We start from the raw sequence: 22,473 nt of genomic DNA, 5'->3' as shown, positions 1-22,473 counted from the left end.
ATTTATCTGATCCACACAAAACTAGATCTCAAATAGGTTATTTATTCACATGTGGATGAATTGCTGTATCATGGCGATCAGTGAAATAGACCATAACAGCTACCTCCTCAAATCATGCTGAAATTCTTGCAATTCATGGGACTAGTCAAGAATGTGTATGGCTAAGATCAATGACTTAACACATTCATGGAACATGTGACTTGTCTCCTAATAATCTTCCAACGATATTATACGAATATAACATAGCATGTATAGTCCAAATCAAAAGAGGATATATTAAAGGGGATAGAACAGAATATATCTCACCTAAGCCCTTCTACACTCATGATCTTGAAGAAAATGACAACATTAATATTCAACAAATTTGTTTAAAGGATAACTTGGCAAATTTATTTACAAAGGCGTTACCTACTACAACCTTTGAAAGATTAGTACGCGACATTGGAATACGGTGGCTCAAAGATCTCAAGTGATGTTTCTATGAGGGGAGCCTAATTTATTGTATCATTTTGGGTTTGCTTGATTATATGAAATATGTACTCTTTTTCCTTCACTAGGTTTTTTTTAGATTGGTTTTCCCACTGGGTTTTTCTTAGTAAGGTTTTAACGAGACATATTTCATATAAACAATGGACATCTAAGGGGGAGTATTATGAACGTTATCCAAATTAGATGTCCAACCTTAGGTGTTAAAAAGAAAGATGTAACCCTAACCCCATGTGTCAAATTCTCCCATTTGCTTTATGTCTCCAAGTGACAAATTAACACATATCCATGTGCTTAATTCTCAATATCCCATATATCTATTTTCTACCAATGATTAGTGTCCAAATATAATACCTCATGATTGTACAAATTGCTTATAAATAGTTGCAATTCATGGTTAATTTGGGAGTGAGAATTTTAGTGGATTTTGGTGGAAAATCTTTGTTGAATTTTTAAAAGAAATTTATGTTTTATTTTCTAATTTCTAAATTTATATTTTAATTCTTTTTGTCAAATATCGTATTTTCTCGTGGTCCGTGATTTGTGGTACCTCATTAGTGACCAATTTAGTACCCTCCAAACCCTTGAAAATGACACTTTTGAAAATGACACTTTTGCTGATGTCAGCAAATATAGGTTTAAAAGCAAAACCGAACTGCTTCCTTCCATCAGTTAAACTTTGGAAGCTCCCTTTACACTTCGAGCCATGAACCCTGCTCTTCCATTTCCCAACCAAAGTTTCCCAAATTTTCTGCCCCAAAACCCTAACCCTAATTTATTTGTCAGCCCTGAATTCTCACATTCTGAGTCTCAAGATCTTCCACTCGACTTGTCTTCTTCGCTCTCCTCCCTCAAAAACCTCATCCATGTCGCCAATCAGACCCTTCAATCTCTCTCCTACCTCAGCCTCACCCGAAACCCATCTGATAATGGCGACGATTCCGACTTCGTTCAGTGTGCTTTTGATCGGCGCCACCGTCTGCCGCCGCATTCTCTCTTCCGCCACTCCCTCCTCTGCCCTTCCGCTCCCCAGCCTCGAATTGACCCGACCCACCTCCTCCACTCCTTGCTTTACCCCCACTCTCTTCAATCATCTCGTGATTTGATTAATGAGAAGCGTTTCCATCAAGCTCTGCCGGATTCTGATGCCGACCTTTGCTTCTCTCTCAATGATTTTGCGGATAGTAGTTCCAATTTCTTCTATGTTGATTGCCCTGGTGTGGTTACCTTGTGTGACCAGGATGAAATGTCCAAGGTTTTCACTCTTCCTCGTGTTTTGGCTGTTGAATGTGCAAATTTTGTCAGTAAGGACGGTCGAGAGATGGAGAGTGCGTGGAAGGAGACTCGAATACTTCCCTCCGAGTTGTGGGCTCTTAGAAATGAGGTTGAAATGTGGAATGACTATCCCACTATGTATTCGCACATTGTTCTCCGTTCTCTATTGGGCACAAAATTGGTCATTGACGACCATTTGATGACATGGATCATTGCGAATTCGCCTCGGTATGGTGTTGTTATTGATGTTGCTATGAGGGATCATATACTTCCGCTGTTCAGGCTGTGTTTTATGGCAATCTTAAAAGAAGCTGTGGGATTTCAGATTGCTCTGGAAAATGGAAATGAAATGGAGGATGGATCCCTAATTATCTCAGGCAGCCACAATTTTAAGTGTCCAGTTTTGATTCAAGTATTAATGTGGCTAGCATCTCAGCTTTCTGTGTTGTATGGGGAAACAAACGGGAAGTTCTTTGCCATTCACATGCTTAGACAATGTATATTAGATGCTGCATCAGGCTTGTTACTTTTACCACTGGAACAAAAGCCGGGACATGGTTCTCATAATCAGGAATCTACCTGTAGTGACACACAGAATGTGAAGTCGAAAAGATTGGTTCAGGAAGTTAGAAATTATGACAATGTTACTGGAGAAGAAACTGTTACTTGTACTGTGATTTTTGTGTCCCAAGTGGCTGCGGCTATTGCAGCATTGCATGAACGTTTCCTACTTGAAGAAAAGATCAAGGCTGTACGCTTTTCTCATCTGCAAACTAAATATCAGCTGTATGTTATGATTTCTCCACATTCTGGTTCTGTTTCTCTTTTGGTTACCTGTTTTATATTTAGTGATGATCTTGTGGTAAATAGATCAACTTGGTCTTTTCATTATTTTTGTGATATTCATTTATCCAATACGATTATGAATATATCATTTTTTGTAAGGAAAATGATTTTTAATAGACTTAAAAGGTCGGAGGGAATATGTTCAAACCCATAGTGACCCCTTAGCTAGAATATTAAAATGCTATGAGTTTCCTTGGCAACTAAATATTTTAAGGTTAGGTTGGTGTATTGTGAGCAGTGTTTTCGAGGCGCAAGGCGCACTGCAAGGCGACGAGTCCTTTGATCGCCTTGAGGCGAGAGGCGATACAAAGACGACGCCCGATTGAAGCGAGACGCACCTTGATAAATAAGTAAAAATTATATATATAGTGCATAAATTACCTTAAAAGAATCAATACCAAAATAGTAAATGTCAACAAGATGCATAAAACAACCAAATTCTATAAGTTTAGTTCCAAATAAAGACAAGCAACATTAAGAAATTGTAGAGTCTGAAATAGAACAAAAAGTAAATATAAGTAATCAAAGCTCATCATCCTCATCTAAATCTAAATTCTCTTCATCTTGGACGTCCTCACAATCTTCCTTTTCCAATTCTTCTTCTTCTTCTTCGGTGTCATCATCATCATCACTAACCACAACTTGCACTGATTTTCGAACTCTTGAAGTTGTAGGAGCGGGAGTAGCAGGCGACTTTCCTTTAGATCTTGCATGTGTTCTAGTTTGCCTTATGAGTTCTCTAACACCACTAGCCTCGGCTACATCTCCCCATGTGAGGTTGTCATCATCAAAGACCAACTCATTTTCTTCCTAACCATCTTCTTCTTCGAGTGTTCCGATCAACCATTCATTACTTCCATCAATATGATCCAAAGTAATTGGATCAAGTTGGTCTTGTAGAGTGTAGCGCTCTTTAAGTGCTTGGTTATATTTTATATAAACCAAGTCATTAAGACGCTTTTGCTCTAACCTGTTCCTCTTCTTGGAATGAATCTACAGAATTATTAACGATGTAGAGTCAAAAGTGGATTTTTCAATCTTCAACTAACAAGGGAAAAACCAAATTATTCTCACTTACGTGTTCAAAAACACTCCAATTGCACTCACAGCCAGAAGCGCTGCACGTTAGACTAAGGACTCTCATGGCTAACTTTCGTAAAATCGGAGCATTAACACCATAAAGAGACCACCATGCAGCTGTGCACATATTAAACAAATGATTTAGAATTTTAGTAGTTCAAACTTAAATATGTCTATTAAAAATTTAAAACTAAAAGTAATAAATAATGTCATTACCTGGTGTTTTAACACCCCTCGTCCTTATTGCTACATTACTCGAAAACATGCCTTTTGCTTCATTGTACAATTCTAATTCGATTGAACATTGAACTTGATCATCGATAGATGATATTAATCGTTCTATAACTTTGATCAGACCATCCATGACCTCAGGATCTTGCATTATTCTCTCTTTGTTGTCATAAAAAAGAGATGGATTCAAATAATATCCGGCTGCATGTAAAGGCCGATGAAGTTGACAATCCCACCTTTTATCAACAATCTCCCAAATCGGTCTATACTTCACCTCATTTCCATTAAAACCACTCTTAATAGCCTCTTTTGACCTATCTATAGCTTCGTAAATATAACCCATAGCTGGTTTATCACCATCTACTAGCCTCAACACACGAACTAAAGAGCCCGATGCTTTCAAAGTATACACAACTGAATTCCAAAAAGATGGCATCATAACGGTTTCAGCTGCTCTCTTCCCCTTTGGGTCCTTCACCCATTTAGAGGTGGTCCATTTCTCAGAAATAAACATCTTCCTCAAATTGGCTTTATTTCTGTGAATACTGGCTAGGGTTAAAAATGAAGTTGCGAAGCGAGTCACTGCTGGTCTTACCAATTCATGTTGGTTAGTAAATTCTCTCATCATGTTTAGCACGTACAAGTGGTTGTAAATAAAACCACTAAGTGTCACAGCCTTCCGAAGACACCTTTTCACCTGCTCAATCTTTCCAATATCCTCCAAAATTAAATCTAGACAATGAGCAGCGCATGGTGTCCAATATAGATGAGGTCGCTTGGCTTCTAAAAGTTTTCCAGCTAGGACATAGTTTGAGGCATTATCCGTCACAACTTGGACAACGTTTTCTTCTCCAATCTTCTCCACCATTCCATCTAAGAGTTGAAAAATCTTTTCTCCAGTTTTGATGCATGAAGATGCATCGATGGATTCCATAAACAACGTTCCAACAGATGAATGAACTAAAAAGTTGATCAGTGTCCTATCCCTCCTATCAGTCCACCCATCTGACATCAGCGAACAACCATTTCTCTTCCATTCTACCTCATGATCGCCCAGAAGATTTTTTGTGTACTGTACTTCTTTTTTCAAGTACGTTACTCGAGCTTCATGATAAGAAGGAGGTATCAAACCAGGGCCAAATTGCCCCACAGCTTCTAGCATCACTTCAAAACTTCTCAAGCGAAAGTATTTAGAGGAATACCTGCTTGATATATCCAACGCATGATGAATTGCACTGTAGCATCTCTCCCCTCTTTATCATATTTTTCAGTAATAGTTGATTGCTTCAACCTCTTCAATCGATTTCTATCATCAACAACTTTTCCAGGATGTTGATAAACAAATTTATCTATTTGCCCCTTTGGTCGTGGTGGTTTTGACACTGATGGACTACAAGAGTTACTACTTCCACTTCCACTCCCACTTCCTCTCCCTCTCCCACCCATACTACTCACATTATCACCTGTGTTTATTCTTGTTCGCTTGTTCATTGGGGTTGATGTTGATCCAGATCCACTACCACTACCACCAACTACTTCCATTTCATCTTCATCATCTTCTTCAATCAAAGTTAAATCTTCATACGTTGGGAGGGCATTACTCTCTTCCCTTCTTGCTTTTGTTCTTGTTTGATACTTCTTCAATTCTTCTCTCACATTAGTTGGGCATTTCAAACATGCCTTTACATTTCTATTTCTCCCAACCAAATGGTTTGTTGCTCGGCAAACTCCACCTTTGGTAATTTTTCCACAAAACACGCATTTGCACGTGTTTGTATCTTTTGGATCATCCAATATGATGTATTGCCAACCGGGATGCTTGCGTTTGTTTCCACCTTCTTCCATCCTAAAATAATTCAAATTTGGAAGATAAAAAAAAATGTAAAGGAAAGACTAAAGAGCCACCGTGAAGTGTGAAGAAAGCCAAAGATTTAGAAAACTTTTGTGTGAAATAAAAGAGAGGAAACAAAAAGGAGTAAATGAGATATAAGAAATTTAAAAAAAAAAAAAAACCTACGAATCCTTAACTAACCCTAACAGGACTGTGACGCTGATGGTCGGAGACGGGGCCGGCGGCGGTGGGGGCAGACGGCGACGATGATGGTCGGAGACGGGGCCGGTGGCGGCGGGGGCAGACGGCGACGGCCGGCGAAGACTTACGGTGGTGAAGGGCAGGCTGAAGATGAATGTCGAGAGGGACTAGGGAGGCAGAATGGGTTTCGTTGTCGAGAGGGGTTTAAAAATTTAAAAAGTAAAAAAGCTTCAAAAATTAAAAAAAGAAAAAGAAAAAGACGATCGCCTCCTTGAAGGAGGCGATCGCCTTTCCTCAGGCGACAGCGCGCCAAGGCGCCCAAAGGCGAGCGCCCGATGAAGGCGCTTGCCTGGGCACCTTGCGAGGCGCACCTGGGCGAAAACGCCCCGCCTCTCGCCTGAGGCGAGCGCCCGGGTGCGCCTCGAAATCACTGATTGTGAGATTAGTCAAGGTGCGTGCAATTGCCTCAAACACTCACGAATGTCAAAGAAATATATATAGTAGAGATGGTGAAAATAAGATGACCAAAGAGATTTTAGAGTCCAGTGTATCTTTGCAGCACAATGCAGATTAAGGTAACTACATGGGAGGAAATGGAGGGCAGCCTTTTTAAGGTTTTTTTTTTTTGTCCTTTGGAAACAAAAGTTTTGATTGAATTATTGAAATTAAGTCACCTACAAATTTTAAAATGTCAGAGAAACTGACCTGAATCTGTAGAATCTCTGTTACCTTCTTTATGCAGATATTTGTGACAACAAAGAATGAACTATCAGATGTCTAGTTTGATAGTACATCTAACTATCAAATGTCTTCTCTGTTGTCAAAGCCTTTTGGGACAAGTACATCTCAAAGTCATCATAATCTTTTTTGAGGTCTAGTTTGATGATGAAACGTTTCTAGTTTTTTGTACTCTTTCATCTACCACTACATTAGATAAAAATTTAATAGATGACTTCTATCCTTCAGTTAGGCGCTCATATTTTTAGAAGTGCTGGGGTTTAGATTGATTGACTGAACTGTATTGTTGGCCTATCACAATGATCTTCTTTTCATAAAAACCCTTAAAGATTTTAAGGACATCATTTCTAGCTATCCCAGCTGGGTTTCTTCCATAGAACTGTTAAAAACTGGAGATTTAGGTTGCCTAGCATTTCAATGGCTTCTTAATCTCAAGTTAATGGTTGAGACGTGTGTTATCAACTTTAGAAAGTGGACTTCAGTTTATGTTTACAGAAATAAGTCTTGGAATTTGAAGTTGAAAGTCCAAAAATAATCCAGCATTTGCTTGAATGGTCTGAGTTCTTTTTATGAGAAACCGCATTTTTATTAGAAAAAATGGAAGATACAAGGAAATATAAAAGAAGGAAAAAAAAAACCTCTCAATGGTCCGAATTGATATCAAAATCAAAATAACACCTTCCGTATATTGTGTGGCAAAAAAAAAAAACCCCATATAATCGGTGTGTATGTTGTGTGGCAAGGATTCTGAAACTATAGACCATCTTTTCCTCCATTGTCGGGGGGTGGCGTCCTCAGTGTGGTTTCACTTCGCTTCCATTTTGGGAGTGTCTTTTTGTCTCCTCCAAAAGATAGATGATTTTATTTCAGAAGGTTTTGGGGGAAGGGCTCTAAAGGATAAAGCTTTCATCCTTTGGAATTGTGCTGTTAGAGCTTTACTTTGGCTTTTGTGGAAAGAAAGAAATAGTAGACTTTTTGAAGATAAGAAGTCATCGGTGGATTCTCTATGTGTGAAAATACAGCAGACGGCTTCTTGGTGGGCTACCATCCACAAGGAGGTTTTTTGTAATTATAGTCTTCAAATGATTATACGGGATTTGAAAGCTGTGATTGTATAGTTCTTTGGAGAGGGTTTTCTCAATCCTTTGCCTTTAGGCTGTTTCTTCTCTTGAATGGAATTCATTTTGTCTGTTTCTTATAAAAAATAAATAAATAAATAACACCTTCCGTATATTGAGTTCTATTAATTAGGGTTTCCTTCCTCTTCTACCAGCAATCTTATGGAAAAGTTCTGACATTTGAGTTTTTCTCTCCCACTTTCATTCAACTTAGTATGCACGTTTGTACCACTTTTCTTCATGATTTTTTCGGAAAAATTTCCATAAAAAGAAAAGGGGATCTCACTTTTCAAGTAGGTAATTGTTAGAAACAAACTAATCCTTTTCTAACTCTTTTAGGGTTTCTGAGCATAAATATATCTCTCAAAGAGCTTGTGAAGAGCGTAAAAGACGTTGCAACTATAGGCCTATAATTGAGCATGATGGACTTCCAAAGCAGCAGGCTCATGATGAGGTATTTCTGACCTCTATGTTGGTCTCATTATGAATTATGCAGTTAATATATTCTGGCATGTTATTGTCAGCAATTTCCTTCCACTTGGATTTCCCTGCCTGATAATTTTCTCTATTCATTTGTTGGTGATTTAAGTCCCACTGATTTTTCCTTATTTACTTCTCTAAATGGGATGGCATTTGCAAAAGAAGATAAATGTCCTCCAATTCTTTCTCTAGTTCTTTTTACTTTTTAGAATCAAATCAAGCCAGTGCCTATTTATACTTATTTCTTGGGCGTATTTTGTAGAGGTTCTTGAGGAGCTTCAGAGATGATTGTTTTCATTTTATTTTATTGACTAAATGATCTAGAAGAAACAGCTGGCCAACTGTTTAATGTCAACTTACCCATGATGTATCTCGACTGTTTGTTCTATCTTATAGATTTTATTTTAATTAAAAACACGAAACAGGGTACAGGGAAGACCAAAACAAGGGAGGAATTGTTAGCTGAAGAAAGGGATTATAAACGTCGAAGAATGTCATACCGTGGAAAAAAGGCAAAGCGATCAACTTTACAGGTAGGCAAGCAGCTTGTATTAGATTAATCTTTTGCCTTCTCCCTTATTTTTCATTAAAATCATCTTGCAGGATGATTTTTATACTTCGTCCATTGTTTTTGTTGTCTCACTATTCTCTGTTGGCTATTGGTTTAGGTTCTAACTGGGTACGGCATGGCATTCCTTTTCTTATAACCTTAAATGTAAAAATGACAAAATTATTAGTTGCATGATATTGATACGGTCAAGAACATTTTGTGGTAAAAGATTTTGGGTATTAGTCGTCACTTTTAAGAATATTCTTTATTACTTCCGAAGTACAAAGATTATAGCAACAATGGCCGAAGAAAGTCACTTTTAAGAATAGCATTCATTGCTTTGATTTATCGCTTATGATGTACAAAGATAATGGAGTTCCGGGAGTCCGGTCAACTATATTTGAACAATAATGGAGTATTCCAAGAGTTACTCTGCCACTATTCTAGATATTGGATGTTGTGGGGGTGAGGGGGGATATGATCTCCTGTTATCTCTTTCTGTCTAAACTAATGGAATAGGTGAATCTGCAAAGCTAAATGGACCATGGAATTAATGATATCCATTACAATTTACAAGTTTCTGCAATATGTTGTCTGGTTTCAACTTTTGCCGCCAGACATGTTTATGTTAGATGATATTTCCACCTTATTAATTTTACTTTTCATGGAAGGTTACAAGAGATATTATTGAGGAATACATGGAGGAAATTATGAAAGCTGGAGGAATTGGGTGCTTTGTTAAGAGATCTGAAGAGAGAGGGGTAAAATATGAACAACCAGCTGAGCATAACATTAAAAGAGATATTATTGCTGATGAATACACAAAAGGAAGCAACGACACATATGGAGCAGCCAAACATAGCTCAAGTCATTCCAAGAAGCAGTCTTACTATGATGACAGATATTCAGCTTCCAATAAGCCACAAAAAGGTCAGTATGGGCACTATGGCTCTCTAGAAGATGAAGGGAAAAGTGTCGGTAAGGACAAATATGATCAAGGTCGCTATTATAGATCCTTAGATCGAAGCAGTAGTCCTAGCCTGTCGCACAAACGGAATAGATATCTAAGTGATCGAGATGATGAGGTGCCAACGAAAACCAGGCATCATGAAGCAAGAGAAATAACTTCTAGCAGTTCTAATTTTCATGGTTTTAGGTCACCTTCATCCTCCAGATCTGCCGGTGGTTCAAGTGCAATGAAGGATGGCCATAAATCGAGAGCTGGTGATAATTGGAAAAGGAGCACGGCTAATAATCATGGTTCAAAGTCTTCGATGCTTAATTCATTTAATGATAGGTACACCCCCACCGAATGGCATGACCAATTGGAAGATGATTACTCCACCGGCAGCAGATATGTAAATCCAGATGAACTTTAATTTGATAATTTGGAAATGACGAGAGAAGCTATCCTGCAGATTGTGCATACTTTTTTGACATAACAAATTTCTACCTTGTGGTAAGTGTCCCTTTTGTATTACGTCCCAAGTATCTTTAACTGTGAGTTCTGTTACATATGTTTTTTAACAAGTTTTATTCACACAACCTTGCAGCATGAAGTTATCTGGCTTCAGAAATTTTATCCTCACGTGTATCCTCCATAGTATCCTTGAAGTTTATCCCATTTTCTTATACATTAAATCTTGTCAGAATATATTCTTCCCTTGTTTTTCTCTTTTCTAGAGAGAATTTCAACAAACAATGCTGCACTTGCTGCATAACTTCAATTGCATCATCACCATGTAGAAAATGCCAAGTTTACATTATCTTTTTCTGTTCTGGTGTTTACTAATATTTCTGGACTAACCACAAAGACAGATTGACAAAGTTATTGTATTGGCATGGATGAAGTTGGACAAGATATTCATAAATCCCATATTATAAATGATGCAACATTGCAACTTTTAGGGATCTGGAGGGTTTCTCGGAGGAGGTTATTATATGTTTTTTTTCCTGTTCTCTCCTGTCACGGTTGGTCATTCGAAGTCTTACAAGAATTGGAGGAGGTTTGATCGCTTGTTAGGTTGAATGCTCTAGTTGGGCATCGGTCTCCAAGGAGTTTTGTACTTATCCTCTAGGTTTTATTATTATTTTCAACTGGAGCCCCTTTAGTTAGCCTTGAGTCTTCTTTTGTTGAGTTGTCTTTTTGTATTCTCTTTTGCTTGTTTCTTGTTTTCTTTCATTTTTGCGTAATAGAAGCTCGTTTCTCAAAAATAAGAAAGAAAAGAAAATGAAGCTGGTCCGAACACTCACGGATATAAAAAAAAGACATTACTAAAAAAAAGACATTACTAAAAAAAAAATTAGTAAGACAGTATTACTGAGTAGGCTTGAGTTATTTCCACTTGAAAAAATTTCTGGATCGTTCTGAAACAGTATAGATGATTAATCTACTGACACTAGTTCAATTAGACCTTAGTATTTGATTTTCTATAGTACTCTCTATCAAGAGAAATCGAAGAATTTACTAGGAGATCTAGATCAAATCAAGCATAGAGAAGTTTGGGACCTTATGAAACTTTATTCTTCTTCTTGGTATCAATGTTGCATATTTTTTGCCTATTGGGAGTCTTCTTTTGTAACTCATTGGTTTCGTGGGGATATTATGTTGTCTTAATTCTCTTGGTAATATATTGGTGTGTTACTTATTTGTACTAACTATTGCATTACCTTTAGTGTTCTGACCAACAGCTCGCCCGCTTGCTGGATCGGTGGAATATGAAGCCAGTCTGCGAAATGACCCACGGAGATTCAGATCATCGGTTGCATCCTGTAATTTGGCTGATTAGTATTAGTTTATTATAACCTGAATCAGAAATATTATGTACTTTGGTTGTTAGAAGGTAAGAATTCTGGCTCCTTGGTATGAATTTGGAGTTTTTTTATTGGGCTGCCTATGATCAGATTTTGATCACACTGCGTACATGTTTGGTATTTTACTCGATGATATATGTCATAACCAGTTGAGCTATGTTCTTACACTATGAAAAGAGTTGAAAAAAGATACATGAAGCGATTGAAGAAAATGGTTTGGAAGCTGTTATACGAAGGCTCGTTTAATTATTGAACTTTGTTTCATATAATATTTTTGAACTTTGTTTCATATAATATTTTTAGGACAGCAAGGTGATTGTTGATTATTACTTCTACATTTCTCTAGGGAATAGCAATGGGTAATTATAGCAACGAATAAGGAGAAATTTCATGAACAATGCCAAAGGAGTGGTGGGAATTAGGGTATTATTTAATAACAAGGGATGGTGTTTAATTTAGCATAATTTAGATCAAATATTGCAAGATTAGCACCTCAAAAGATAACGTAATTCTCAATTCCGTTGTTAATTTTTTAAAATTCTTAAGTGTATAAAAAAAGTTTCAATATTTCATTTCATAAATATTGTTAAATTTTGTTAAGAAAAAAGTGTTTTATATTTATTATAATATAACTAATGTGTCTATTCATCAACAAATTTTATTTCTTTTAAAAGACGTTTAAGTGACATTTATTTGTCTTGCAAAACAATAATTGAGTGGCATGTAGAATTTCTATTAACACTTTTTTTTTATGGAATGTTTTAATTGAGAACTTTTAATATATTAAGGGTAAAATAAAATAAATTTAAAATATTTAGAACCAAATTTAAAAAATTATAGATTATTTGATAAATTAGTAAGTAGGTTAAATTCAACATGATTTAGATAAAACATAACAAAAGTAATGAGATATAATAATTTAGAAAACAGAAAACCCAAAGTAAATTGGTGGTTATTGCACCATGGTCATGAATTATTTGGCTGACATGACATACTCAAGTTAGAAAATATCATTTGTCATGTGGACATTCACCTTGCAGGTACTGTACATTAGATCATGCGATCGAATAAAATACATCCCCTTATAATATAACACCGCACTGTTAATCTACACGATCTAGACATTATTGTCCATTGCATAATATAATCAGATAACTCAACAACAAAGAGATCATGAAACCTAACACATTCATATGGAAGATAGGATCGCGTGGGACTTCCGCACGAGCACTTACACAACGGCTCGTATAAAACAATCACTAGCCGTGCCGTAGTACTAGTCATAAAATTGAGACATATATGGAAAGAGAAGGATAGAAGTTGTGGAGGAGGTTGCATATTTACGAAAGGACATGGCAGGCGCAGGCAATCCACACGCGTGGGGGATCCATATTTATTTGAATTAAGAAAATGGAAAATGGAAAAAGGAAAAAGGAGAAAAAGAGTTGTTATGGAAATCGCGGGTTTTTCTCTGGTTTTGGAGGGCAAATGAATGCCTCAACATTTCCATTCAAATCTCCCCAAATTTCTCCATCCCCAAAACTCCTCTATTCTCTCTCTTTCTGTGTCGTTCCGTTCCCCCAACATTTTGCTGTATGGCGTCTTCTATTATTATTATTGTTCTAATTTTCTTCTTCCTCCCACCTCATTCCCCAATTCACTCCCTCTCCTCCACTCCTCGCCGGGTCCTTCAATAGTCTTGGAGGGCCCATCTCCATGACAACAGCAATCGCATCTCCGATCCGCGATTCATCTCCACCACCGTTGTTGTTCTGATTCCTTTTCTTTTTCCCTTCTCTCCATCTCTCGATCCGATCCAGGGAATCAAACCAAAACCTAGAAAGCAACGATGAGCTGCTTCCCGTGCTTCTCCTCGCAGAAGAGCAAGAAAGGGATCGACAAGAACCATGACAGCCCCTCCGCCTCCGCCGCCCACCGCTCCCCTCCCCCCGCCAAGCCCCCTGGTTTGTTCTTCTCTTTTCCATTTCTATTCTAATTTACAAATCTTTCTTCTATATCAACCTTTTGTTTGTAATGCCTTCATTTTCTATATTGATGATTAAAAACAACTGAGTGCTATCACATCACTATTTCCCTTTTTTTACTTCCTTAATGTTAGCGAGGGAGGTGAGATGCAGCCCATCTACTCCTTTCCACGTCCGAAGAGATTGCCTCAAATCTCTTGCTTAAAAAAAATGAGTGGTTACCTATTTTTTTTTTCTCTAAAAAGATTTGAAATATGTATTTTCTTAGAAATAATGAATTTTCAACGTCATAAATTGATGATTCTTTTAGGGGAATAATTGTTGATTAACTTAATAATGGGTGTAATTCTTTTTAGTATAATAAATTCTAGTATGTCGAGATTTGTACCTCTGATTTCAGCGAAAGTATGCCTATATTGTTTATGTTTCGCTGGTAACGAGCGTATTTGTGTTTTATGTGATACTTATTCATTAATATAATAAATCACTTGTCAACATCAATCACTTATCATTTTATTTATTTTAGTTGGTAAAATTTCATTTCTTAACTATATAATAAATGTGTAATAATACTAACAAGTTTTATTTAGTTGCCAATTGTTTATTTATTTATATTTTAATTTTGCTATACATGTGATTCTTTTCTACTCGCTATTTTTTTTTATATATTTTATATAAAGTAGACAAAATTTGTAGCAGTAGCACCACTCAATTTCATTTCCAACCCAATCAATAAAACGTGTCTTGTGTTTTATGACGATAAAGACTTAATTTGAGGGGAAAAAATTCTATAAAAGATAAATGAAACTAAAACTTTTAATAAAAAGAAAATAACCTAAAAAACCAATGTTTTAAATGTCTATGTCAATATAAACAAGATCTAACGATGAAATGTCTATATATTTTTGGAAAAGTTTCAGAAATAAAAAGTTTGTACAAACTATTTAAATCATTTTATCATTTATAAATGAGTTTAAAATAATTAAAATTAATATTATGTCTAAGATTTTATTGATATTTTTCATATTTTGTTAATTTTTTTTGTAATATTATGAAAATGTTGATTTATCTCTCATGTCGATGTAAAATCCATGTATACATGAAAATATTGATGAAAACGTCGATATGTTGATGGATATTTAATATCATGCTAAAAACAAATAAAGAAAGGGGGTAAAGGAGTAATTTAAACTTTAGTTGAATTAAACAGCCATGTTTTGTTTTTTGTTTTTTGTTTTTAAATTTTTTAGCTCCAGAAGTGAATAATAAACCAAAACCTGCTGAGGAAATCAAGGAGAAAGCACCAGAAGGTGAGAAAATAGATGCCCAGACCTTCACATTTCGAGAGTTGGCCACTGCTACAAAGAACTTCCGCCAGGAATGTCTTCTGGGTGAAGGTGGGTTTGGGAAAGTCTTTAAGGCTACCCTCCAATCAACTGGCCAGGTAACAATCCTATTGCTTTCAACCTTCAATTTCTTCGTATTTCTAACAATTCTTCGTAGAGATGCCAATCCAAGCATCGATTGAGTAATTCTCTTTCCGAGTCGTATATTCAAATTCCTTCCCCTGTATGTGTGAGGTAATATTCTCAAGAGAATGGAATCTTGATCGAGATGTTTTGTTGGGCATAAATTTTGAAGGTGGTGGCTGTGAAGCAACTTGACAGAAATGGACTGCAAGGAAACAAGGAGTTTCTTGGTGAGGTTAAGGCATTGAGCCTTCTAACCCACGAAAATCTTGTGAAGTTCAATGGGTATTGTGCAGATGGAGATCAAAGGATTTTGGTCTATGAATACATGCCAGGAGGTTCTTTGGAAGATTGTCTCTTTGGTATGAACTCACACTCACAACCCAAACTTCAATTCTCCAAAATCTCAAGCACACAAACATGTCATGATTTTAAAATTTGGCAGACACAAAAACCGAACGGAAGCCAATGGATTGGTTTGTTCGCATAAAGATAGCATCAGGAGTAGCAAAAGGATTGGAGTACCTGCATGACCAGACGGATCCTCCCATTATATTTCGTGATTTGAAGTCCTCAAACATCTTGCTGGATGAGGAATTCAATCCGAAGCTTTCTGATTTCGGGCTCGCGAAGCTCGGCCCCGGAGGCGACAAGACGCCGCTGCCGTCAAGGGTCATGGGCACCTACGGCTACTCTGCTCCTGAATACACAAGAAGTGGTCAGCTGACTTTGAAGTCGGATATATACAGCTTTGGAGTTGTGATGCTTGAACTCATCACTGGAAGAAAAGCCATTGACACTACAAAGCCAAATAATGAGCAGAATCTTGTTACTTGGGTAAGTTCTATGTTCTATGTTCTTGGTTTTCAATTTCAGTAAAGATAGCAACAGAATTAGACATTTCAGTACTCTTGAATCCATGGCTGCTGTGTAACAGGCACAGCCATTTTTCCGAGATCCGAAGAAATTTCCCGACCTGGCAGATCCACAACTGGGGCGGTTGTTCCCGGAGAAAGATTTGAATCAGGCCGTGGCCGTCGCCGCCATGTGTCTGCAAGAGGAAGCCGAAGTCCGTCCTCTGATCGGCGACGTCGTCACGGCTCTCAGCTTCCTCTCCACAACTCCTGACGAGAATCTCCGTCCCCTCCCCTATCCGGCGGAGCCAGAGGAGGACGGTTCCTCCTCGGAATCTTCCGACTCGTCGGACGACGAATCGCGCAAAATCCGGAAGGACAAAGACGGCGCATCTGCAAATTTCACAAGCGCAAGAAACCACGAAACCGACTCCTCAGACGACGAGGAAGAAGAAGAAATCGAAGAACAAGAAACCAATTCAACCTACCAACAGAAACCTAAGAACAAAAGCGGAGGCAAGGAATCTGAACCGAAGCGCGTGGTGTTCAAAGACGACGTGCAGCAAAATCACGGCAGAAAAGCGAGCTCCTCATCGAGCGACGGAGGATCTTCTCCGAGCCCTAGAAACAGCAACGCATCGGAAGACAGAAGAATCATGAGCCGTGAAAGTAGCAGAGATTCAGAAGGAGGAGATGATTCATCGTTACATCTGAAAATCAAAGCTTCGGAGGATGTAAATAATACCGTTTCCTTAGACCATAACAGCAGTAGGGGATCTCGTTCTGCCTACAGCAGCAGCGACAGCGAGAGCTAACCTGAACTGTGACAATGGCGATGGAAGAGAAGAACAAGGGCTTTTTTCGGAGAGCATCTGGCTATGGCGATGGCGATGGCGATGGCGATGGCGACGGCGATAATTTGTGGGGGCAAAACCATAAAAAGTAACAACCAGAGGGGGAATATTTCTAATTTTCTTTTCTCGAGGTGGCAAAATGCTATTTTAACTAGTAGCTTGAGCTTGGAGTGTTTTAAAAAATCTCACTCTTTATTTCATTTTTTTTATTCTTTTATCATATTAAAAGAATTTATACGTGGTAAAATCATACCCATTTCAAATCCAATTGAATAATTAAAAATGAGCTAATTTATTATATAAATTCTTTTTGTTTTTAAAATATGTTATCATATCTGTGAGGTAGGGACTCAAATCGGTTGAAATAATATATGTTTTAATTATTTTCAACTCTATTTAAGATGATATCATGTTTATGATTCTTTGTCCTGTTTAAGATTGGTTCATGAGGAGATTTAAGAACTTCCTTTATTTTTTGTAGAGTCCAAATCAAAAAAGTTAAATCGATTTTACTCGGAAAGATAATCGATGATCAAGAAGAAAAAGTGAACTATTTTTTCTATTTTCAATATTTTGAACCCAATTAATCAAAACTAAATGAAAGTTCCAAAATGTACCTTCTAAACACAAAAATGTGAATAAAGCATAAAATTTAGATTTAGTTTTCTTCCTAAAGCAAACTTTACATTCTTTTTATTGAAAAAATACAAAGGAAAGACAAACTTTGGTCAAACTACTCTGAATTCAGCCCATACTATTTCAAATACATACATGAACATTTTAAAATGCAAATACATGAATTTAAATGGTACACAATTTTGGAAAATTTAAAGATTTTCATTTAAAATTATTTCATTTATTTAACTGTTTCTTTAATTAGTAAATTGGCTTGGTCTTCCATCACTCTCTTATCATAAGGAAGTTGATTTACCAAGTTGAGCGTGAGTTTTAACAAATATAACTTGTTATATTTAGTTATCTAAAACACTATACAAGAGGGAGTTTTGTACAAAACAAAACACACAAGAAAACTCATTTCCTCGTAAAATTTTCTTTCTTTATCTTCTACGAGTGGAGTGCTAAACAACTGGAGGCACATCTTCTCTAAGGACAGCGTTCGTCAATGCACCTCCTAAATCCATATACAGACTGACTAAAACCCTTTATTTTATAATTAGTATTAACTATTCATTGGTTTGCTGGTGTGTTGTGTGTTAAATAAGAGTCATGTTTTACTGTGTTGGCCCTATTTTTCTAACAATCTTAGAGAAGACGTATTGAAAATTTGTGTTTATTGTATTGATTGTCATGACTTCATTTCATGAGTCTAAATATTCCTACAAACTTGAAAATTTTACTGGACAAAATTTTAAATGTTGGCAACAACAGATGAAGTTTTTAGCTCACAACTTTACCCTTTATCCTATCATTTTTTATTGTGAAAAAGAAAAGGTGAAAGTCTCTTAAACCTCTAAATATGTTTGTGAAACCTCCAAAGCTAGTGACTTTAAATCTAGTATAAATACTATTGACAAGGATCTTGAAGAAACAAATATTTTATGTCATGAGAATATCTTGAGTGTTGTGTCGGATAGTATTTATAAAATCTTTTGTTTCACTCAAAATTCCATAGAATCATGGGGAGCTCTAGAGAATGAATATGGTCAGAAGAATTAAGCTTTAAAAGGTATGCAATTGAAAAATGACTTGATTTCAAAATGGTTTATGGGAAATATGTCACTACAAGAAACGAAGCTTTCAGAGACACATTTTTAGCGACGTATAAGCAATAATGTCCCTAAAACATAATTTCAGCGACATTGTCATCAGACAATGTCGCTGAATAATGTTTTCAGCGACACGAAGAGTAAATGTCGCTGAAAGTAATTTTCAGCGACATCTACAGTGTCGCTGAAACCATTTTCAGCGACATCATCTTGACGATGTCGCTGAAAGTGCCTTTTCAGGGATGCCGTCAAGCAGATGTCGCTGAAAATGTACTTTCAGTGACGCCGTAAGTTGACGGCGTCGCTGAAGGTATTTTCAGCGACACATACAAGTATAAGTCGCTGAAAATCCCAGAATTTACAAACCCAATTCGCGATTTTACAAACCCTCGCCCCAAATCGCTATTTTTCTTCTCCCCTCCGTCGCCCGCCGCAAATTTCTTCTCCCCTCCCCTCCGGTCGCCGCTGTCCGTCGTCGCTGTCCATCGCTGCCTTCCGTCGCCGCCCTCCATCGCCGTCCCAATATTTCTTCTCCCCTCCATTCCGTCACCGCTGTCTGTCGCCGCCTTCTTGGGAAGACCTTTGCAGCATCAATTTGACGCCCTCGGAATTGTTTTTGAAGTTCCGCAAAGAGTTGTAGGGCTTTCGAGTTGGTATCAATTTTGAGGTAATTCTACGATTGTGCGTACTTTAGATTTCATTAGAATTATAGTGCCCCTTTAGATTATAATGTATGTTTCGATATCCAGATAATTTGAAGATATATACGTTGTGGCTGTGGTTCTGGTGGATATAAATGCTAGAATAAATGTTTGCTTGGATATTTCTTGCCTCCGTGGGCTGCCTTTTTAAGGTTTGGCTGCAGTTTGTTTTGTGACATTGTAGCTGAATAGGGTGTAAAGAAAATGCCAATTTGCCATATCATTCGTAATAATTTGTGGGTTGGATGGATTTTCTCGAATACATTTGCACTAAAGTTAATTTAGATACCTTGGATGAAATAAGGAAGTTGCATTTTTCTCTGTAAACAAAAGGAAAGAAAAAAGTCAAAAGTAAATAATAGGATAACTGGCAGTGGCCGAGACCAAGTTGAGCTTGTATTCTCTTGTGTTTTCGTAACATGCCTTCCCATCTCGTAGTTTTTTATGACAAGGTGTGAGTGTAACATTTTGTCCATTTAGGAGTTTGAGTATTGATTTTGAGTGTTAGAATATAAGTTAAAGAGTTTAGTGGTTGTGAGTATTCTTGGCACTTGATTTTGAATTGGGTCTATGAAAGAATGGATTGTAATATATAAAAGAAGGTAACCCACTCTTGATTTTCACATTCTCCATTACCTCTATATGCATGGTTTGTGAGTTATTCGGTTTATTTGATGCTTTGAATTCTTGAATTTTGTCATGGCACTTAATTTCGTGATGGACATTGAAGTGTAGTTTTTGGATATTGATTATCAAGTATATGAATTCGAAGTTTATGTTGATTATCATTGAAGTTGTGGGAGTCGTGATGAATTTTGAAGTTTTTGTTGGATATGAATTCAGAAGTTGAAGTTTATGAGTTTTTGATTATGAAGTTTATAAGTTGAAGTTGGCATAAAATTTAGTTTTGTTTGATTTGATGCTTTGACTATGTAGTTTTTGTTGTGACGATATGAAGTTTATAAGTGATTTAATTACAGTTTGATTTTGTCCATTATTATGTTACAGGATGTCGTCTTCAAATCTTGGACCAGGAAACCGACGGAGTTACACAAGCAATGTCGATAGAATAGAAAACACTCAACCGGCCGGAAAGGCTAATCAAACAGCACAGAGTATGATATTTAGATAGAAATGTTTTTTTATTCCAAGTTAAACTTAAATATATAAATATATGATATCTTTCGTGTAGGTTCTGGCACGACTAAAAGAAAAGGTAGACGCAACACTAGAGGACTGAATGTCGATAAACATGTCCAAAATCATGGTCTGATAGAAATTAATATCGAAGAAGAAGATGACAAGCCAGTTTGTAGCCATAGTTCGAAATTGGTCTCTCAAATTGGGGTATGGGTGCGGTCAATCGTTCCTCTGAATTGTGAACATTGGTCAGATGTCAACCAAGAAGATAAAAACAGTATCATAAATAGACTTAACGTAAGTTTCATTTAGTGACACTTTTTAAAATGTTGTTATATTGTGATTATCATTAACACGTCGTCTTTTTGTTGTTTATTGTTAGAACCAATTCATTCTCGATCTCAATGATCCAATTGTTTATCGTTATCTGGAGCATGGGATGAGTAATAGACATAGAGATTTCCGGTACAGGTTGCATAAGCATTACATGCAATATTCCTTAGAAGAAGCACGACATCACAAACACAAAGATGTTGCACGAGATGAAGATTGGCATCGCTTATGCGATCGTTGGGAAACAGAGAAGTTTAAGGTATGTATTGTGCTATGAATTACTTTTATTCTAAGTATTTTGCTACTAACTATTATATATATGTCAGAAAATTTCTGAAACAAACACTAGAGCTCGAGCGTTTGTACCATACGGTCATACAGCAGGAACGATCGCATTTTTACGTCACAAAGAAAACATTGTATGTATATCTTTTCTTGTTATAACTTCAAAGAGATTTCACTGCTCATAATCTTGTTTGAATTATGTAGAAAAACAAAGAGGGACGAGAGGTAGATGACATTGAACTGTTCGAAGTAACACACAAAAGGATGAACGACGAGTGGGTGAGCCCGGTGGCTAGTAAAAAACATGTACGTAAAACTACCTTTTTTATTTATGTATTATTTGACATGTACTCATATCATTTATGGACATTGTAGGAACAAATGGTTGAACTGAGAAATGCACCAGTGGAAGAAGGTGCAGAACCTCATTCAGCTCGACAAATCAGTGTTCAAGTACTAGGCAGGCAAGGTGCACTTGGATGGGGACCACCGACGGCAACGAATCAGAATGAACGAAGTTCTCAAAGAAATAGAGAGTCAAGAAATCAGATCGCTCAATTGCAATCTGTTGTACAGACGCAACAAAGCCTGCTTGAATCAGCAATGGCTCAATTGAGTCAGTTACAAGAAACTGTAAACAGGCTAAGCAATGCTGGAGAAGGATCGTCACAACGAGCTAATTCTCAACCGTCTAATGATGCATAAAAAGGTACTCATACATATTGTCCATAGTAGATGAGTATTTAAGTAGATGATACTTTATAATAGATATTGGACTTGATGTGCTTTGAAGTGTTGTGACTATCCTGCAGTTATGGTAGTCAAGACTTATGTTATATCAATATGAATTTGTTAGTATATTCACATGTTAGGAGCATTTGAGTTGTTCATGATGTTAATAGAAATGTAGCTACATATTTGATGCATGTACTTATAAAATACTGGTTTTTACGTAGCTAAGTGTTGTGGCTATCTTGCAGTTATGGTAGTCATAGCTTATATTATGTTTAATATAGATTTGTTAATAAATTCAAGTGTTAGGAGCATTTGAGTTGTTTATGATCTTGCAGTTATGGTCGTCATCACTTGTGTTATATATATAATTTTGATGTATTTTATGAAGTTATGAGCATTTTGGATTGTTTATAGTGTTGATATAACATGGCTATTTCTCTTGTAGTGTTGCAATTTTGTTTGTTTTAGAAATGATTTAATAACAAGTTGTTTGGATTATAAACTATGATTTTGGAGTTTAGTGTTGATTGGATTATCTAATAGATTACTTTTTGTTGATTGGTTTAGTGTTGTTCACTACGTTTTTCATTATTTAGTAAGTTGGTGTGGATATAATAGATATATATATGTTGGTTTAGTAGGTCAAAAAACTCTTTTGATTATATTTTCATGTTAAATAAGTTATGTTATTAATTTTTTACAGGATAAACTATGTCATCAAAAGCGGCTGTGCTGAATCA

The 22,473-nt window shown here is 36.6% G+C and overlaps 2 protein-coding genes, 1 long non-coding RNA gene and 1 pseudogene across 9 annotated transcripts; 2 read left to right on the top strand and 2 right to left on the bottom strand.

Moving 5' to 3' along the window:
• Positions 1-1,145: 1,145 nt before the first annotated feature.
• Positions 1,146-11,807, top strand: LOC111019602 (U11/U12 small nuclear ribonucleoprotein). 2 transcript variants are annotated; one of them, XM_088125345.1, is made up of 5 exons: positions 1,146-2,547; positions 8,146-8,260; positions 8,712-8,819; positions 9,508-10,295; positions 11,513-11,807. In XM_088125345.1, the coding sequence occupies exons 1-4, from the start codon at positions 1,193-1,195 to the stop codon at positions 10,213-10,215; spliced, it is 2,286 nt and encodes a 761-aa protein (XP_087981471.1). In that variant the 5' UTR covers positions 1,146-1,192; the 3' UTR covers positions 10,216-10,295; positions 11,513-11,807. The 2 variants fall into 2 exon arrangements, with proteins under 2 accessions (XP_087981471.1, XP_022151686.2); XM_022295994.2 differs by having other exon boundaries at positions 10,390-11,807.
• Positions 3,130-5,115, bottom strand: LOC148210758 (uncharacterized; annotated as a pseudogene). The gene is made up of 3 exons (XR_015791924.1): positions 3,904-5,115; positions 3,686-3,804; positions 3,130-3,600 (listed from the first exon to the last, which is right to left on the bottom strand). The product of XR_015791924.1 is annotated as an uncharacterized LOC148210758 (transcript).
• A 1,254-nt stretch (positions 11,808-13,061) lies between the features above and the next one.
• LOC111019611 (putative serine/threonine-protein kinase PBL25) lies at positions 13,062-17,116 on the top strand. Its single transcript, XM_022296004.2, has 5 exons — positions 13,062-13,614; positions 14,886-15,079; positions 15,277-15,466; positions 15,550-15,941; positions 16,042-17,116. Exons 1-5 carry the CDS (start codon positions 13,500-13,502, stop codon positions 16,771-16,773), a joined length of 1,623 nt encoding a protein of 540 aa, XP_022151696.1. The 5' UTR covers positions 13,062-13,499; the 3' UTR covers positions 16,774-17,116.
• On the bottom strand, positions 14,797-16,844 carry LOC148210757 (uncharacterized). Of its 5 annotated transcripts, none has more exons than XR_015791613.1 (5): positions 16,704-16,844; positions 16,447-16,579; positions 16,014-16,351; positions 15,630-15,903; positions 14,797-15,309 (listed from the first exon to the last, which is right to left on the bottom strand). It is a non-coding gene; the product is annotated as an uncharacterized LOC148210757 (long non-coding RNA). The 5 variants fall into 5 exon arrangements; XR_015791616.1 differs by having other exon boundaries at positions 15,630-15,804; XR_015791615.1 differs by having other exon boundaries at positions 16,081-16,351.
• Positions 17,117-22,473: the final 5,357 nt, after the last annotated feature.

This window comes from Momordica charantia (assembly GCF_013281855.1).
Source record: "Momordica charantia cultivar OHB3-1 chromosome 6 unlocalized genomic scaffold, Mcharantia_2.0 BLBB01000006.1, whole genome shotgun sequence".
NCBI classification, from domain to species: Eukaryota; Viridiplantae; Streptophyta; class Magnoliopsida; order Cucurbitales; family Cucurbitaceae; genus Momordica; species Momordica charantia.
Note: the sequence above shows the minus strand (reverse complement) of the source record. Positions and strands in the feature narration are given on the sequence as shown.

What these genes read in the sequence shown, in the direction of transcription:
- LOC111019602 (XM_088125345.1), top strand. Translation starts at nt 1,193, where the DNA reads ATGAACCCTGCTCTTCCATTTCCCAACCAAAGTTTCCCAAATTTTCTG. An exon ending in AGCAGCAGGCTCATGATGAG is followed by an intron (nt 8,261 to 8,711) that starts GTATTTCTGACC and finishes AACACGAAACAG; the next exon opens with GGTACAGGGAAGACCAAAAC. An exon ending in CAAAGCGATCAACTTTACAG is followed by an intron (nt 8,820 to 9,507) that starts GTAGGCAAGCAG and finishes TTTTCATGGAAG; the next exon opens with GTTACAAGAGATATTATTGA.
- LOC111019611 (XM_022296004.2), top strand. Translation starts at nt 13,500, where the DNA reads ATGAGCTGCTTCCCGTGCTTCTCCTCGCAGAAGAGCAAGAAAGGGATC. An exon ending in CCCTCCAATCAACTGGCCAG is followed by an intron (nt 15,080 to 15,276) that starts GTAACAATCCTA and finishes TAAATTTTGAAG; the next exon opens with GTGGTGGCTGTGAAGCAACT. An exon ending in AGCAGAATCTTGTTACTTGG is followed by an intron (nt 15,942 to 16,041) that starts GTAAGTTCTATG and finishes GCTGTGTAACAG; the next exon opens with GCACAGCCATTTTTCCGAGA.